This window comes from Brassica oleracea, chromosome C4 (genome assembly GCF_000695525.1).
Source record: "Brassica oleracea var. oleracea cultivar TO1000 chromosome C4, BOL, whole genome shotgun sequence".
NCBI classification, from domain to species: Eukaryota; Viridiplantae; Streptophyta; class Magnoliopsida; order Brassicales; family Brassicaceae; genus Brassica; species Brassica oleracea.
In genome coordinates this window covers 41,105,205-41,122,853 of record NC_027751.1, presented here as the reverse complement: position 1 = coordinate 41,122,853, position 17,649 = coordinate 41,105,205, and the positions used below count along the sequence as shown (strand labels likewise).

General features: G+C 36.3%; 1 protein-coding gene across 2 annotated transcripts; it reads left to right on the top strand.

Moving 5' to 3' along the window:
- Positions 1-765: 765 nt before the first annotated feature.
- On the top strand, positions 766-3,873 carry LOC106342659 (squalene epoxidase 2, mitochondrial). Of its 2 annotated transcripts, none has more exons than XM_013781659.1 (7): positions 766-1,350; positions 1,860-1,971; positions 2,118-2,292; positions 2,365-2,533; positions 2,606-3,100; positions 3,172-3,450; positions 3,536-3,873. In XM_013781659.1, the coding sequence occupies exons 1-7, from the start codon at positions 871-873 to the stop codon at positions 3,638-3,640; spliced, it is 1,815 nt and encodes a 604-aa protein (XP_013637113.1). In that variant the 5' UTR covers positions 766-870; the 3' UTR covers positions 3,641-3,873. The 2 variants fall into 2 exon arrangements, with proteins under 2 accessions (XP_013637113.1, XP_013637114.1); XM_013781660.1 differs by having other exon boundaries at positions 794-1,350; positions 2,172-2,292.
- Positions 3,874-17,649: the final 13,776 nt, after the last annotated feature.

Sequence of the window (17,649 nt, the reverse complement as noted above, 5' to 3'; positions counted from 1 at the left end):
GCGTGTCTTTGGAGTCCTGCAAGCTAGATTTGCCGTAGTCCGAAACCCATCTCATTTATGGGATAAAGACAAGATTGCAAATATTATGAGAGCATGTATCATACTCCATAATATGATTGTCGAAGATGAACGATCATCATCCACTCAGTATGACGTTGATGAATTTCAAGAAAGAGAAGAGGTGGATACATTTTCCGTCAATATGCCTTCAAATCTCGGTAATATAATTGATCGTCGAACGAGCGTTCGGAATACACAAGCCCATCACAATTTAAAAAATGATTTGATCGATAATATATGGGCGAAATTTGGACATCTTCCAAATAACTTCTGATTTATAAGTTTTTATTACTCGAATAAAATGTTTGTTTGCTTTTATATATTACGATGTTTGTAATTTTTTTTTTGTAATTTTCTCATGTTTTCAATTTTAATGTTAAACTTTTCTTTTATATGTTTTATTAAAAACTATGCTTTTATATATGTTATTACTTATTAATGAAAATAATCAATTTAATTAAGTAAGGGACAAGGTTAGTCTCACCAATAATCAACTACTTATACAAAAGCCCTTAGCTTAGTTCCTAAACACAAAAAATAATAATAAAAAATGCTAAGGGCCCTTAATCAAATCCCTCCCATAATGATGCCCAATATCTTTACCAAAATCTACCATCATCATTGTATATATTTTAGAAAATGGGCTATATAGTACAAATGGCGTAGGATAAGAGGGCTTCAAGTTCTCATCACCCTTGATGGGTTTTCTCATTAAGGCCCACACGAGAAAAAGAAACGTAACCGTGGACGTTACTCAGCAAAATAAAAATCTGTTACAAGTCCAGCAAATAATTCGACTAAACAAAAACTATGAAACTGGCAGTTATCCAGAACCTTCCACGACTTGGATTAACAACAACCACCGCATCTCTTGGATCTCCCTTACCCTCTCCTCGTCTCTCTCTCTCCACGCGTCGCCTCAGAAACACTTCCTTAACCACCGGAACCGCCTTTCCTCGCCGCAAGAAAGACGGACACGAACGCGCATCTCTGATCTCTGCAGAGACAGTAATAATGGCGCCGGCGATTGAATTCGATCAGTTCATTCTAGCTACGTTTTTCGCTTCTCTGTTCGCGTTAGTGCTTGTATTCGTCTTGCGTCGGAGTAGTCGTGATCGTAAAGATGATGCGGATTCGAATCGGAGTAAGAGGAATCGTGGCCTCGACGTCGTTTCTTCTCGGAACGATGCGGTATCTAGGAATCTTGCCGCGGAGGATGATTCCGGAATCGATGTTATAATCGTCGGAGCTGGTGTTGCTGGTGCCGCTCTCGCTCATACTCTCGGCAAGGCAAGTCTTCTAGAATCAGCTTTTTTCAGATTCGTGTGATTCTCAATTTACTTTCTATTTCTGGAAATTTTCTACAACACTGGTGCTTTTCGTGTAGACATTTAGGATTTAAATATATTTTTCGCAACAATGTAATTTAATTTTTATCTAATTATTATGATAAATCACTAAGAATGATCATATGCTTGTTTCTTAGTCATTGCTCCAAATGCGTGTGTGTGCTTGAGAGTAACTTAGAGAAAACTCAATTTTTGCTTGTTTGATTGTGTATGTGTTTGATATGCCTTCCATTATTAATTAATTTTCTGAGTATTAATTTATATAGTTTGTATTGTAGTTTATCTCAGATCACAATATTGGTGTGATCTATAATAGTTCCAGAACATTGGAGATATATACGTGTTTGGTTTTTAGTCATTGCTCCAAATGTGAGGAGTTTTTTTTTGTGTGTGTGTTTCAAGACGTAAGTTCCTTGTTTGCTTATTGGCTCTTTATTGTGTGGTTTACAGGAAGGACGAAGAGTGCACGTTATAGAAAGAGACTTGTCTGAGCAAGAGAGGATCGTTGGTGAATTGCTTCAACCTGGTGGTTACTTGAAGTTAATTCAGCTCGGCCTTGAAGGTAAACCAGTGATCTTGAATGTGTCATATATATAGTTGGACTTGAGGGTAAAGTAATGAGCTTGAATGTGTTATATATATATATATATTTATATATTTATACTTGGACTGAAGTTTGGTATATAAGTTGATAGTGTCATTGTGTAGATTGCGTGAAGGAGATAGATGCTCAACGAGTTCTTGGTTATGCTCTCTTCAAAGACGGGAAGCACACTAAGCTTTCTTACCCCTTGGAAGCGTTTGATTCGAATGTCTCCGGGAGAAGCTTCCACAATGGGAGATTTGTGCAGAGAATGCGAGACAAAGCCGCTACTCTTTCAAAGTAATCATTTTTGTTTTTTTGTTATTCGAATGCGGTTCTGCTTTATTCTAATGCTTTTATTTGTGGTTTCAGTGTACGATTGGAGCAAGGAACAGTTACGTCTCTTCTTGAAGAGAACGGGACGGTCAAAGGGGTTCAGTACAAGACCAAAGAGGGCAATGAGCTTAGATTATATGCTCCTCTCACAGTTGTATGTGATGGTTGTTTCTCCAACTTGCGTCGCTCTCTCTGCAAACCTAAGGTCCTCCTCTCTTCTCTCTCTGGTAGATTAGTCTTTCTAACGTGGAACTTACTGAGATTGATATATAATCAGGTGGATGTACCCTCTACTTTCGTGGGTCTTGTCTTGGAGAACTGTGAACTCCCATTTGCAAATCACGGCCATGTTGTTCTCGCTGACCCATCACCCATTTTACTATACCCCATCAGCAGCTCAGAAGTCCGTTGCTTAGTTGATGTGCCTGGTCAAAAACTTCCTCCCATTGCAAACGGTGAAATGGCAAAGTATCTGAAAACACAGGTTGCACCTCAAATACCACCTGAGGCTCGTGAAGCCTTCATTGCCGCGGTTGAAAAGGGTAACATCAGAACCATGCCAAACCGAAGCATGCCAGCTGATCCGGTTCCTACCCCTGGAGCACTCCTTCTAGGTGATTCATTCAACATGCGACATCCTTTAACCGGTGGTGGCATGACCGTTGCATTGGCGGATATCGTTGTGCTCCGTGATCTCCTAAGGCCAATTCACAGCCTTAAAGACAAAGAAGCACTGTCTAAGTACATAGAATCATTCTACACGCTGCGAAAAGTAAGCACCTTTAGATAAAAGTGAATGGTTTCCCATGTGTTGATTCAAGTTTTAATGTGGCTCTTCTGCAGCCTGTAGTTTCCACCATTAATACATTGGCCGGTGCGTTGTACAAGGTGTTTTTAGCATCTTCAGACGAAGCGAAAACAGAAATGCGCGAAGCTTGCTTTGATTATCTTAGCCTTGGAGGTGTTTGCTCATCTGGTCCAGTTGCATTGCTCTCTGGTTTGAACCCTCGTCCTTTGAGTTTAGTTCTCCACTTCTTCGCTGTGGCGATCTATGCCGTTGGTCGTTTGATGCTACCATTTCCTTCCATTAAAAGCTTCTGGCTTGGTGCTAGGGTCATCTCGGTAACTGATTCCTCCCTTCTTCCTCCGAAATAGAGTTACTTCAACTGTACACTAACATCTGCTTTGTTTATGTCTACTTGCGCAGAGTGCTTCAGGCATCATCTTTCCGATAATTAAAGCAGAGGGAGTTAGGCAAATGTTCTTCCCTCGTACCATTTCTGCCTTATACCGCACTCCTCCCCTTCAATGATTCATCTCGTTGCATGATCAAAGCTATTCAGGCAAATGCTATTACTTTTAGTCTTATATCTTTGTTGATTAATGATAATCATTGTGGATGTTTAGACAAGACGGCTCTGGAACAAAGTGTAACATAGGGTATATATTGATTAAGAGAGAAGATTTTTGTAAGTGCATCAATGTAAAAAGAAAAACAAAGTAAGCTCGAGTCTGTTGTGTGTGTTTTTATTATCTTAAACATCATCTTGGATTTGTAGCGAAAGCATAAATAATTGGCGGGATAATCAGTCTCATCATGTATCTCCTGCGATAGAGTCAGAGAGCTGCGGTGTATAAAGACCCTTCTGAAGCTCAGCGAGTATGTTACAGACAGTGGGGCACATCTTCTCATGAACTGTATTAAGAGGCAAGTCTCTCTGGTTTCATGAACTTCACTCGGAAAGCATATTCAGGGTTTATTTATATGGTTCACACATTTCTTCACAAGAACTCAGGAGGTCATGCAATATCTCACCAGCTTTTCCATGCCCTAGAAAAAAAATTCTCGTCTTAACAAGATTTACCGTGTTAACAGTTTGATAAAGAAGCTTGATCTATCTCTGTACAAACAAAGATCGATCTAGGGTTTTTTTCATCTCGGCTTTTCAAAAGGAAGGCTTGTTTCTTGCCCCACAAAAGATCTAGTAATTGGTACATAACTCAAATAATAAGTTCAAAGTAATATCTTAGTGGAACCATCTTGGCATCTATGGCTAATTAATCTGAACTTGCGAAGTTACTGAGCTAAAGAGGAGGCTGGGACATGCATTAGGGTTAGAGGCCAAACCTTCTCCAATAGAAGTATCAAAGTAACTGAAATGAGAATGGTGCACCAAGCTATATAGATAGATTAGTAGACATTCTTGAACCCCGTATTGTGTTCGGTTTTTAAGAAATCTACTATTGTTACCTGACTTCCACTTTAGCTGCTACTTCTACACCACCGGTAATATAGTTTGATCACAATGTATCAACTTCCAGACTTGGCAAGAACCCCAAGATCGACGAGACTTGGTAAACATGGTACTCTTGATACACCATGTTACAATATCACCATTTCGTGTTTAATTGTAATTAACTTTGTAATTAATATCGACAATATACTTTTTGCCCTTATATGCGAAGATCTGCATCCATATGTAATGTAGTTTTAATTTGTAAACTATATGTTATATCTAACTGATTCAAAGTTTTTAAATGTAATTTTTTTTGTCAAAACGTATGGATTCAAAACATTACTTTAATTTATTCCACAGATTTTAATTTCGTAAAACAAAATATAAAAATGTTGCAAAATAGTGCATGTAAACACAAGACCAATTAAAAAATAACAGTCCGGAAATTTTCATAATTGTATTATATGTAGAGAATGTCTACATTTGGCTAATAAGACAAAACCAATAAACTAAAATTATTGTGTTAAAATTTTGCATAATAAATCAAATAAGAAGAGTCGCAGATAATATTATGATTGCTCTGGAGATGTTCTACGCGCTGAGAACCAAGCCAGGTGGAAGAGTCAAGAAAATAGCCATAAAAACGGATATGAGTAAAGCATATAACATGATGAAATGGTTATTCATTGAGGCTGTCATGCGGAAGATGGGTTTTTCAGAAATATGGATTGACTGGATTATGAGATGCATCACCTCGGTCAAGTATAAAGTTCTCATGAATGGAGAGGGGAAATATTGTCTCAGGTAGAGGTTTACGTCAAGAAGATCCTTTGTCTCCTTTCATATTTATTCTATGCACGGAAACGCTCGTTAGCCTTCTTAATCATGCAGAGAACCAAGGAAAGATAACGGGGATGCGAGTCGCACGCGCTAGCCCCTCAGTATCACACCATCTCTTTACTGATGATAACTTTTTTTCTGTAAGGCGGAACCCCATGAAGGTAAAGAAGTTATGAAAGTAATTAGAAAGTATGGACAAGCATTATGCCAATGTATCAACTTTGATAAATCCTCATTACTTTTTGGTAAGAGGATTCCAGCAAATGATCGACAACTGATTAAAGATACACTTGATATCCAAAACGAAGGGGAAATGGGTTCCTACTTAGGAATCCCGGAGGATATTAGTGTCTCCAAATGTAAGCTATTCGCTTTCTTAAAAGAAAAACTACTACACAGAGTGAATGGTTGGACAAGTAGATGGCTATCGAAGGAAATGAAGTTTTAATTAAATCGATTTTGTTAGCTCTTCCAACATATGTCATGTCCAGCTTCTTGCTTCCTTTGGAGATATTTGAGAACCTTGCAAGTACCATTGCACAATTCTGGTGGAACTCAAATCCACCAGAACGAGGAATTCACTAGGCTAAATGGGAAAAAATGTGTGCACCTAGAGAGGAGGGAGGAATTGGTTTATGTATGATCCATGAATTCAGCCTAGCTCTTTTAGCGAAAGCAGCTTTGGCGTCTTGTTCAATTTTCAGATTCATAGTGGCGAGAGTTCTTCGGAAAAAATACTATCGCATGAGTTCGCCTTTGTGAATTGGCGCAGTGGATAATCCATCTTATGTGTGGACGATTATTATAGCGGCGAGGAAGCTATTGCTTTTGGGTATCAGAAGTAAAGTGCACTTAGGATATGAAATTAATGTGTGGCAAGATCCATGGATTCCCTCAACACCAGCAAGGCCGGCTCGCCCCAGGGCCCCAATAGTACATCCAAAAATGACCGTCAGTAGTCTGATCAATTTTGAATCAAAGGAGTGGGATGCTTGACTACTGGAACAATATGTAGATCAAGAGTACATACCGATGATTCATAGTTTGGCCATAAGCCCTACTCATCGATGGGATACCTTTTGCCGGAGCTACACTAAAAATGGTCAATATACAGTTAAGTCTGAATATTGGGTAACTACAAATATACTGACAGATTACGAGGAAAAAGAAGTTCTAGAGCCCAGTATAACCAAACTTCAAGCATTTGCTTGGAAAGTGAATGCACCACAAAAGATTTATCATCTTATTTGGCAATTAATCTCAGGGCATGTAGCGGTCACAAGAAATCTGGTACGACATAATATGTGATGTGATAACTACTGCCCAAGATGTGGAGAGCCAGAAGAAACTGTCACTCATGCGATCTTCGAATACCCACCGACCTTACAAGCATGGGAATTATCATAAACACCGTCAAGCTCTCAAAATTTCCTTATCTCGAGTATCTACGCCAACATGGACTATCTGTTTTGGAGGAAGAATAGTATTATGGAGCCAGAAGATGATAGAGACTCTTATCCTTGGATAATATGGTACATTTGGAAGGTTAGGAATGACAAGCTATTCAGAGGTATAGACATGGACCCGTTGGAGCTAGTCAGGTATGCAGAGAGTGAGTGCCAGGCATGGTACGATGCAAATGATACTATATCTTCTCCTCCATAAGCACAAATTGTTGAAGAAACACAAGTCTTAAGCTTGGGTAATATTTGTATGGTGGATGGTTCATGGACCTCCACATATCAGTTCAGTGGAATTGGATGGGTTTGGAAGGATAGCATGGGAAAGATCCAACTTATGGGGACACATAACTTAAGGAGGCGTGAGACAACATTACACTCGGAACTGGAAGCGCTAAGATGGACAATGGAGAGCATGCTACAACATTCGGCTTGTCAGAAATTTGGGACATATTGCAATGACCTGATTGCAATGATAACTGACCCACAAGCATGGCCAAATTTCTCAACTGAGTTGGAGGTCATTCAAATTCTCCAGATGTGCTTTCTGGACTTCAAGATTAGCTACTTTCCAAGGGTGCAAAATGAAATTGTTGATTCGATAGCTAGGAATGCCCGCTCTTTTCATAGATCTCTTTTTTTATTGGTTGTTCTATTCCAGTGTGGTTACCCAGACCACCTCAAGTTTAAGTAATAGAATAGCCGTTTTTGCCCCCAAAAAAAAATCAAATAAGAAGAGCTTTAAAAGCAAGACGGGATATTTTTTTGCTGGTAACTCTAGTGAGAACTTGTATTTATTGCAATGTTTTTAGAATGTCATGTTTCGATAGAAGATCAATTTCAGAGCAACACTCCATGCTTCAGTGTTTTTTTTTTTGGTAAACTCCATGCTTCAGTGTTGTCTATATTCTTTACATTCTTCATATTGACCCACATTTTGCATCTCTTTATGCAGACAAACTTAAGAGTATAAATCAATATTGAATATACCATATCATGTGTAGATTTTACTTAAACATTGTTAGTCCTACTCGTTCGAGAGATGTTTGTTATAGCGTCATTGTATATGTATAACCGATCCGCAATTAACCAAATGAAACATTAGTTTTGTATCTTTCAATTTTCTTAAATTACTATAAATATATTATATAATCTCTAAATTATTTAAAAAAAATCGTATTAAATTATGTATAGTTTTCAGAATCTGAAAACCGACCATGTCTATATAGATTCGATAGTGTCTTTGTTCGAAAAATGGTCAAATGGTTCATCCAGTTTTGGCTTCTTTGAATTTTACAAGTTGTAGGACTTAGTTAAAGGAAATACATGTTTTCGCTGACTCGACGATGAGGAGACAATTTAATTGTCAATCAATCGACCAAGTTTGCAAGTTGTTAACAACAAGAGTCCAAAGTAAGACATGTACATCAAAGCCTTGATAGTTGATACTACACTATATGTTAAACTTGTAAGAAATCTTATTTATGATTACACTATTGTTCATCATTAAGCTCAATATATAGTCATTATAGCTCTATAGATATTTTAACATTGACCTTTAAAAGGTAGTTTTTTCTTGAAACAATATTACTATATCCAAATGACTGTAAGTCTGTAAGACAACCTCGTACGCGATTCTTTTATATTTCGGTTTTATTTGGTTTTTTATTTGTTGTGTTTGTTTTTCTGAATTTGGAAATGTTCAGATTTTTTTTTTTCAGGAATGAAAAATAAACATACAGAGATTCTAACGCGTTTCAATCGGAATTTCTTTTTCAATATTGTTTTGGATAAATCCTTTTTCAAAAAGGAAAAATTGTTTTGGATATAACTTTAAAATGTTATCACGCGAAAAAATAAAAGAAAACATTATTTATTTTTGTCTTTATTAGAGAGTAAGAGGAAGTCAAAAGGAAAGATTGGAGAAGGGTCCTACGTTAAAGAGGTGAGGTAAGCCTGGTCCATAGAGTATCGTCTCTATGGCTCCTAGGAAATTTGCGAGGACCGAGACAACTTGCACGTCATCTTAGTTGTCACTCGTTTTCAATTTTCAGTGAATCACCATGTGTATTGAATTAGATAATTAACCAACTCATGGTGATTAAATAGTTGAAGAATAAAAAAATCAACTATCTTTGTAATTTTTAACTTTGTAAAGCGAGTATTTTTTTAAAAAAATTGGAAAACTATTTGTAATTTTTAAAATTTATGTTAAAATTTAGAAAAATCAGACAGTCAAATACCTTTGATTTAAAAAGCGATAATTAATTTACATGTACATCACACATGGGTAAATATGTTCTTTTTAATTTATAGGAAAATGTTTAAACATCATATCTACTGAAACAAAAAAAGTATATCTGACTGTAATTAAATTATTTTATTTGAAAAAATAATTAAATTGTGTATAAGCCCCCAAAAAAAACACATTTTAATTGATGGGAAGCCTATGCTTTTGAGCATTCACTTGATGTTGTTACGCTTCAAATGTTACAAAGCTCATCAAAAGATCATATCAAAATAAGGCATTGTCATATATATACAATTAGTGTGTGGATCCAGGTTGTCCGAGGAACCCGATAATCACCAATTCACCATTTAGTGGAACCGTTAGTTTTTTCCAGTGATTCAATATCTAGCATTAGCTAAAGGGTTTATGCCGTTTATATATTATATCAATATATTAATTATATTAGTATTTTATATTAAATATTATTATTCATAAATTATAAATTCATATTATTATATTTTCATAAGTTTCTTTACTAAAATATATTAATTATTATAATTTATAAATAATAAAATATATAATTGTTTAAGTAGTTTAGAAAATAATCAGTACAGTTTTAGATGGTATAACGCTTACACGCCGTTTAAGAAACCACATAAAACACTTTTTAGAATATTGATTTTCTTAAAGTATACAAATTAAGGTTTACATACATACTGTATCATTTTTCATTTATTTATGTGGATTCTAGTAGACTTCGCTCCTACGTGATGAGGCATTGATTAACATCGAAGCTTGATTTGTCAAGGTGGATGAGGAGAGCACTTTGAACCACTTAACCATTGATCAACCCTACATTTATCAAGCATATACATTTTAAAATTTTGGGACTCATTGGCACAGACAATAGTAGAACTGGTATCGATCACCTGGAGACTAATGTATATTGAAATGATCCTTGGCGTAAAGAAACTATAGACCCAAAATAACTCATCCGTTTAAATTGGTAAAAGAGAATATTATTTAAATAAATAATTCAAAATAATTATTTTTGGTGTGACCTATAAAATACATAAATAGTTTGAGGGGACCTATAAATCGATAGGTATAATTAATATTACCAAATTTAAACACACCAAAAATATCAAGTTGATGACTGATGAAAACAGATATAAACAATACTAAATAATATATATAATTATTATTAGAAATGTATATTAACAATCAAAATAATATAGTTTTAACAACTAAAGTACCAACCGGATCACGCAGGTTTTAACAACACAAAATATAGTGTCTATAGATTTTTTTAACAGGTAGACAAAAGTTGAAGAAGATATCTCCAAAACAGGATCATGTTGCCCCTGCAACACTTGACCTAACTTCAAGTCTTCAATAATTTGTCTTCAGAGAAAGTAAATTGCAATAATGCAAATTAGAAATTTTGATTATATATCACCTTTTTACAAAGGAAGTGGTAACGTACAATCATATATAATCTCCTTTTATCATATTGAGTAATTGTTTCTTATGATAAGAGAGTAAATAAAACGAAAGTAACAAAAAAAAAATAAACATAACTAATTTATACGACTAAATAGTTAAACATTCTACAAAATTCTATTTTGTGGTTACTTTTGTCTCAATCACATTTTCTTGTCTATACTACAGCCAATGGGTCAAAATTTATATATCTAAAACTGTACATGTTTTTGTGTTTTGTTAAAAATTTTTTTTTGAGAACTGTACATGTGTTTTGATAAACTTATTGCATAATAGCACTAGTAATATGATGTTTAGATCTATCAAGGATTTGCATATTTAAAACAAATAAAATAGTTTCGAATTTATTTCTAAAATATTCTAATTGTCCTAAAATACTTCACAGTTTATACCCTTTTTTTGTTCTACGCGTTTATGTTCTTTTCGTCTAAAGCTCAAACTTTTATTTACTTTAAATCACAACCTAGTAATAAAAAGTAAAATTGTCTGCAGTTATTAAACCCTATGGTAGAACGTTGTTTCATTAGTCGATACCACCAGAGACTGCTCTTAAAACTGTTTTCAGCATACTACTTTTAATAATTTTATTTTGATTATAAACCATCTTATGTTTTAGGAAAATCTAAAAAAATCCGTTTAAAACTAAAAAAATATATAATACTATGGTAATTGTGTATAGGTTTTCTTATCCAATATAACTAGTAATCGCGTCATGAATATGTGATACTTACAAAAGTGAAATGTGCTTAACTATAGTGTATATGTAGGTCTAGGTGTTGTGGGTTATGATGAGATAATGAATCAGGGAGCGGCAAACTAAGGGCTGATTAATGGGTTTAGTAAGTAAGCTGTTGAGCAATAATCATCATCGCTTCCTTTCTTTACTCTCCTCACATTAATTTAAATTTTGTTTTTGACGCTTTTGAGGTAAGAGTGTCTCCAAAACAAACTATATAACTTTAAATATAGAATTTTTTGTTTTCCAAGAAAATTTTTTAAAACTCTAAATTTGAAGTTTCATCTTTTTATTTGCATTTTACTCTTTATAATTAATTACATATCATATTTATGATTTTTAAGTATTTTCTCATTTATTATTTTAATCTTTAAAATTTTTGTATATCATAAATATTTCAATTTTATTTTTATAAATAAAAATTTTACACATAAAATTAAATAAAAAATTTAAAATAATATTTTTAAACTAGAATTAGACAACAAGAATATTACAAAATAAACTTAATAAAAAAATTTTATAAAGATACATGAAGACATAATTATTGCACAAATTTAAATATTACAACAACACTAATAGTCTAGTAAATTTTCTCTGGAATCTCTAAAATATTGGTTAAACAAATTTTGTGTAACCGTAGATTGAACATTTCGAAAATAATTTTACGGAATAATGATATATTTTACTTTTACTTTAATATTTAATTATGTATTTCTATTTATAATTTTATATTTTAGTGTTAGAATTTATAAATTTATATTAGTGTAATATTTTTATATAGGTGGTAGTTATTTATAAAAGTTTTATGGATTTATATTAATTTTGACAAATATAAGAACCATAGTGTAAATTACAAATATTTTTGAAGTTAAATTTGAAGGTTTACTTTTGGAGAATAACATTTTGAAACTTCAAATATAGAGTTTTGCAAACTCTAAAATATAGAGTCTTTTTGGAGATGCTCTAAATTAAAACAACTTATACTATACCAATTTAATTTTTCTTTCTCTCCCATTAAAATCCAATAAATTTTCTCTCTCCCAATAAAATCCAATAAACCAATAAAGTTAAACTTATAATAAATATTAGAAATTTTCGAATCAGTTATATTTGCATTTAAAATATAATTTAAAATTAGTTACTATAACTAAATTTATTGTATGCTTCGACTAAGATGGAGAGAATAACTATTTTGTGATCTGTAGGTTTTAAAGTAAATCGATATAGCTATCAGCAAATGGATCACAAAAAAAGAAACGAATATTTTGAATAAGTTCCTCGGTTTTACATTTATGTGATAAAAGCCCCTTGATTTAAAATGAAGTTAGAAAATCAAACTGAAAACACATGTAAATATTCCGAACCAAAGTAGTTTTATTTTGACCACTCTTATATTTTTTCATGTAAAAATACAAAATTTGAAATTTGGTAAACCAAAATTAATGGAGTACCTCTAAACCACACACATACGTACACATAATTACGATCGAATGTTTCAAATCTATGAAAAATGTCAAAACGAAAAGGCATGTTCATGGGTCGACATGTGTTTCAAACTGCAAAACACGTAGTTAGTTGTGTAATTCGGTATCATAAGTTTGTTTGATTTGGGAAATACAATTGGAGAATGAGAACTGAACTATAACTTAATAAGATTTTGACAGCTCAAAGCTGAATTATTTATTGGTTCGGTCGTTGAAACTTTCTTTTTACGAGCATTGCTTGCCTAAAAGAAAACGCATATTGTACGTATTATGGTCAAAATGGTACGCCACTTTTATCGACCATATAACTAACTAGTCGATACTTAAACCATTGGGAATTTTGTTTTTTAACTTTGAAACCTTTCTTGTTTTTTGACAACTAATTTTTTTTTTTTACTAAATACTTCTTTCATTTATCTTCCCAAAAGAGATATTATTTTACAAATATCAGTATGAAATATAAGCTGAAATTAGATAAAAGAGGATAAGCTAAAACACGTGGGAGCATATATGATTGAGGTGGCCTTGACATCTGATGCAGAAGATGAAATTATATCTGAATGGACATGAACCAATTGTACAAGAATGATCATTGGCCATGAGAAGCCGCTGAGCGGCTAGTGGTAGAACGAGTTGCTGCTTGATCAAGACCTGCTAGCTTTGCTCTCAATAAAAGTAGTGATGTCTTTTTTAATGACATGAGAAGGCTTTGGAGTACCTGAATGTATTCTTGAGTTCCGTTCACGCCAAAGACTATATATGGTGGTCTGGTGGAGGAGATGGCATATCGCTTTGAGCTTGGGGTTAGAGGAGCAATTCCAAAGCCAAAGTAATGCTGTTGTGTATGATATGGGGGGGATATGGATGGGTAAAGAAGGAGAGCCAGACCTCAGCTTTGTAGGAACATTCGAAAAATAAGTGCGAGCTTGTTTCATGCATAGAACCACAGAGAACACAATCTGGGAAAACCGAGATACCCCAATTCAGGAGTTTGTCACGCGTGGATAGCCGATCCCACATAAGCACCCAAACAATGAAAGCTTGCTTTGGTATTATCTCTTTGAACCAGACAGTTTTATGCCAAGGGGCCGGTGGTGGAGAAGGGTGTAGAGAAGCCCATGTTTTAGAAGCTGAGAAGAGGCCAGGAGTGCCATTAAGCTCATTTTCCCAGAGAAAAACATCTTGCTGAGTATTTGCAGGAGATGGCGGTTCCTGAGTGAGAGCTGCACATAGTAGGCAGATAACATGATGACGACTTCTAGGGAGAGTCCAGGTTCCATTCGAAGAAGCTTGAGCCACTGAAGAGCTTAATGGAATTTCAGTAACCATTGGACCTATCTCACCAGCCAAACCGATAAGAGGACCAGTTCCTGTCCAGTTATCAATCCAAAAATAAGCATCGTGTCCTGATTCAACATGACAGGGAACACGGTGACGAACAATAACACGCAACTTCAACATTTGGCGCCATATCCAACTTCCACAGTTTTGAAAATCAGAAGTCCAGAATAACTTATTCCTAATGAGATTGCTTTTCACCCAAACAACCCAAAGAGAGTCATGCTTTGAAAAGAGTAACCAGATGAGCTTTAGACCAAACACATTGATGACGCCAGCAAGTCTCCTCAGGCCTAAGCCCCCAGCTGGTTTTGGTGTACAGATCGTAGCCCAAGAAACTTTAGCTCCACGGGCATGCGAAGTATCTCCATTCCACAAGAAAGCGGTGCAGATTTGTTCAAGCTTATCATGACATCCTTTTGGGAGAGGGAAAACTGATCCCCAGAAATTGATAATACCATAAATTATAGATTGGATGAGCTGTAGTCTTCCTGCGAAGGAAAGATGTCGCACAGTCCAGCCCGAGATCCTTGCTAAGACCTTATCAATCAAAGGCTGATAGTCTAAAGGCTGAGGTTTATGGGGCAATAGAGGAAGACCGAGATAACTAACCGACAAAGTACCATGAGTGATATGAAACCTTGTGGCCAGTTGATGAGTGAGATTTGTGTTGTTTCCATCCAGATAAAGAGAAGACTTCGCTAGGTTGATTGCGAGACCCGAAACCCGATGAAAACCATGAAGAACATTTAATACTCCTTGTAGTGATCGCTCCGTACCATTAAAAAAATAAGAACATCATCTGCAAAGCTGAGATGTGTAACCAGGGGATCTAAGCAAGTGGGATGAGGGATAAATATCTGTGAAATTGTGGGTTTATCCAAATATTTAGATAGAATATCCATAGCTAGAACAAAGAGCGTCGAAGACAGGGGATCTCCCTGCCGCAATCCTTTTTTACCAGGGAAAAATCCCACAAGCTCTCCATTGAAGCAGACTGAATAATGCGGAGTTGAGATGCAGGAACTGTCCAAGAAATAAGAACCAGAAGCAATCCGAAGGCATGTAGAATGTTAAGGACGAAGGCCCAATCAAGATTGTCAAAAGCCTTTGAGATGTCTATTTTCAGACAGTCTCTTCGAGTGGGACCTGGTTTGTCAAAGTCTTTCACCAGTTCAAAAGCGAGAAGCACATTTTCACAAAGAAATCTGCCTTTAACAAATCCCACCTGGTTATTCTGAACTGCCAAATGGGCTAAATGTTTCAGCCTGGCAGAGAGAAGTCTCGAAATAAATTTATAAAATGTGTTACAAAGAGAAATTGGTCTGAAATCCGTGAGGGAAGTTGCACCTGGGAATTTCGGGATCAAGGTGATTACCGTTGTGTTAACTTGTTTCAGCATAGAAGAGGTAGTGAAGAAATGGTGCACAACCATGGTGAGATCATGTCCCACTAGTTCCCAAGAAGAAATAAAGAATTCCACAGAAAAACCGTCCGGGCCCGAAGCTTTGTTGCGAGGCAATGAAAATATTGCTGCTGTCATTTCAGAATATGTGGGGATAGCTGAGAATAGACTGTATAGGTCAGGAGCACATCTGAAAGGATGAATATCACGGATTTCCTCCACCGTATAAGGCGTAACACCAATTGTGGGAGTGCCAAGAAGGGTTTGATAGAAATTCAGAGTCATAGATTTCATGAGAAACTGATCTGAGATCCTTTGATTCTGGCTGTCTAGGAGAAAGTATATTATGTTCCTGGAAAGATGAGCCATCACTGAACTGAAAAAGAATCTTGTATTTAGGTCTCCTTCGGCAAGCCAACGAATGCGAGATTTATGCCTCAAGAAGGACTCCTCTGCCGTTGAGATGAAAACCCAATGATCTCTGCATTTTCTGTCCTCCTCAAAGAGCTCCGGGGAAGGATTTGCCAGAACCTATTGCTGGACAGCCTCCAGAGATTCAAAATCTTGGCCAGCCCTGTTCTGAATTCCACTAAAAGTGGTTCTATTAATATTCTTACAGCATTCCTTTGCAGCACGGAGCCGCTGGTAAAGAGAGAACATGGGATCAGCGGGAATAATCTGAGCTAACCAGGCAGCTGAGATTAAAGTGGAATAGTTTGGATGCGTGGTGAACATTGAGTAGAAAATAAAGCGAGACACTCGTCTTGTATTAGAGGCAGCGAGAGAAATAAGACAAGGAGAGTGATCAGACATTCCAGGCACATCGAAGAATGCATTAGAGTCTGGGAAACAATCCAGCCATTTCTCATTGGTAAGTGCTCTATCCAATTTCCGAGCCTTAGGATTGGTCGGACTCTTATTCGTCCAAGTGAATTCGCAGCCGCGACTAGAAATATCAAATAAACCACTAGATGAAAGACAATCTTGGAAATCAGATAGCCCGTCCAAAGGAATGGGAGATTGCGAGAGAGAGTAAGCCTCCGAGATACTTAAGATCTGATTGAAATCTCCCAGGAATATCCACGGAGAAGACCTGAACAACCGAGACTGAGAGAACCTTTTAATTTGATCCCAAAGAGGTTTCCTGTCTACAGCATCATTTCGAGCATAGACAAAGCCAGTAGTGAAAGAGTGAGAGGTCACTGGATCGAAGACACCACAGAGTACACACTGATCAGACTTAAAATAGGTGATGACTGAAGGCCTTGGGTCCCAAACAATGATAATTCATCCATTTGCTGCATCAAATGAGTGATTGGAGTCTGATCTCCAACCCGAAAAAGCTTAAGAAATTATTGAATCCATATTATGTTGCTGCACACGTGTTTCCAAAAGGCCGCCGATTAGAGGACGGTTAATATGCAGCCACCTTCTGAGAGAGTTGTTTCGTATATTGCCATTAAGGCTTCTTACATTCCAAAAGAAACACTTCATCAGAGGTCCAAAAAAAGTGTGCCTAGGCATTAATTATTGGTAGGAGGAACAGATCGCAAACGCGAACATCCCGAAACAGAATCCGCGCCTGCAGCCGAAGCATCTGAGCTGATAAGGGAGTCCGCTGCATCAAGTGCAGCGTCAGAAGAGGAAAGCCATAGCATTTTCTGACGATGATCGCGCTGTGCTTTCTTCATGACCGAAGTTGAAGCATCTGGAGGTATAACTAACTCTGCATCTGCTAACCTTCGACGGAGAACCTCCTGCGCCGCTTTTATGACTTCCTCATCAGCAGCAAGCTGAGAAGAGGTCGCGGAGACCGCATGAGTTGGAGGACCTGCCTTGGGGGCGGAAGTCTACTTCTTCGATTGACCATGTCCCAACCCTTTAGATCATCTGGAGAAAGATCATGGTCAAGAGAGTTGTGTCTGTGATCAGATGGCAGGATAGCAACATCTGCATTTGCGCAAGTGGAGGCTTTCTCAGACAAAGCCACTTGTTGCTCCGAGAGAGATGGGTCATTGGGTAAAGAGGGAGAGGCCGGATCAAGGTCCTCAGAGGGATTTCCTTCAGAGGAAGTAGCTTCATCTGAGG

Coding starts and splice junctions, on each gene's coding strand:
- LOC106342659 (XM_013781659.1), top strand. CDS start 871: ATGAAACTGGCAGTTATCCAGAACCTTCCACGACTTGGATTAACAACA. Junction 2,534..2,605: donor GCTCTCTCTGCAAACCTAAG/GTCCTCCTCTCT, acceptor ATATATAATCAG/GTGGATGTACCCTCTACTTT. Junction 3,451..3,535: donor TTGGTGCTAGGGTCATCTCG/GTAACTGATTCC, acceptor CTACTTGCGCAG/AGTGCTTCAGGCATCATCTT.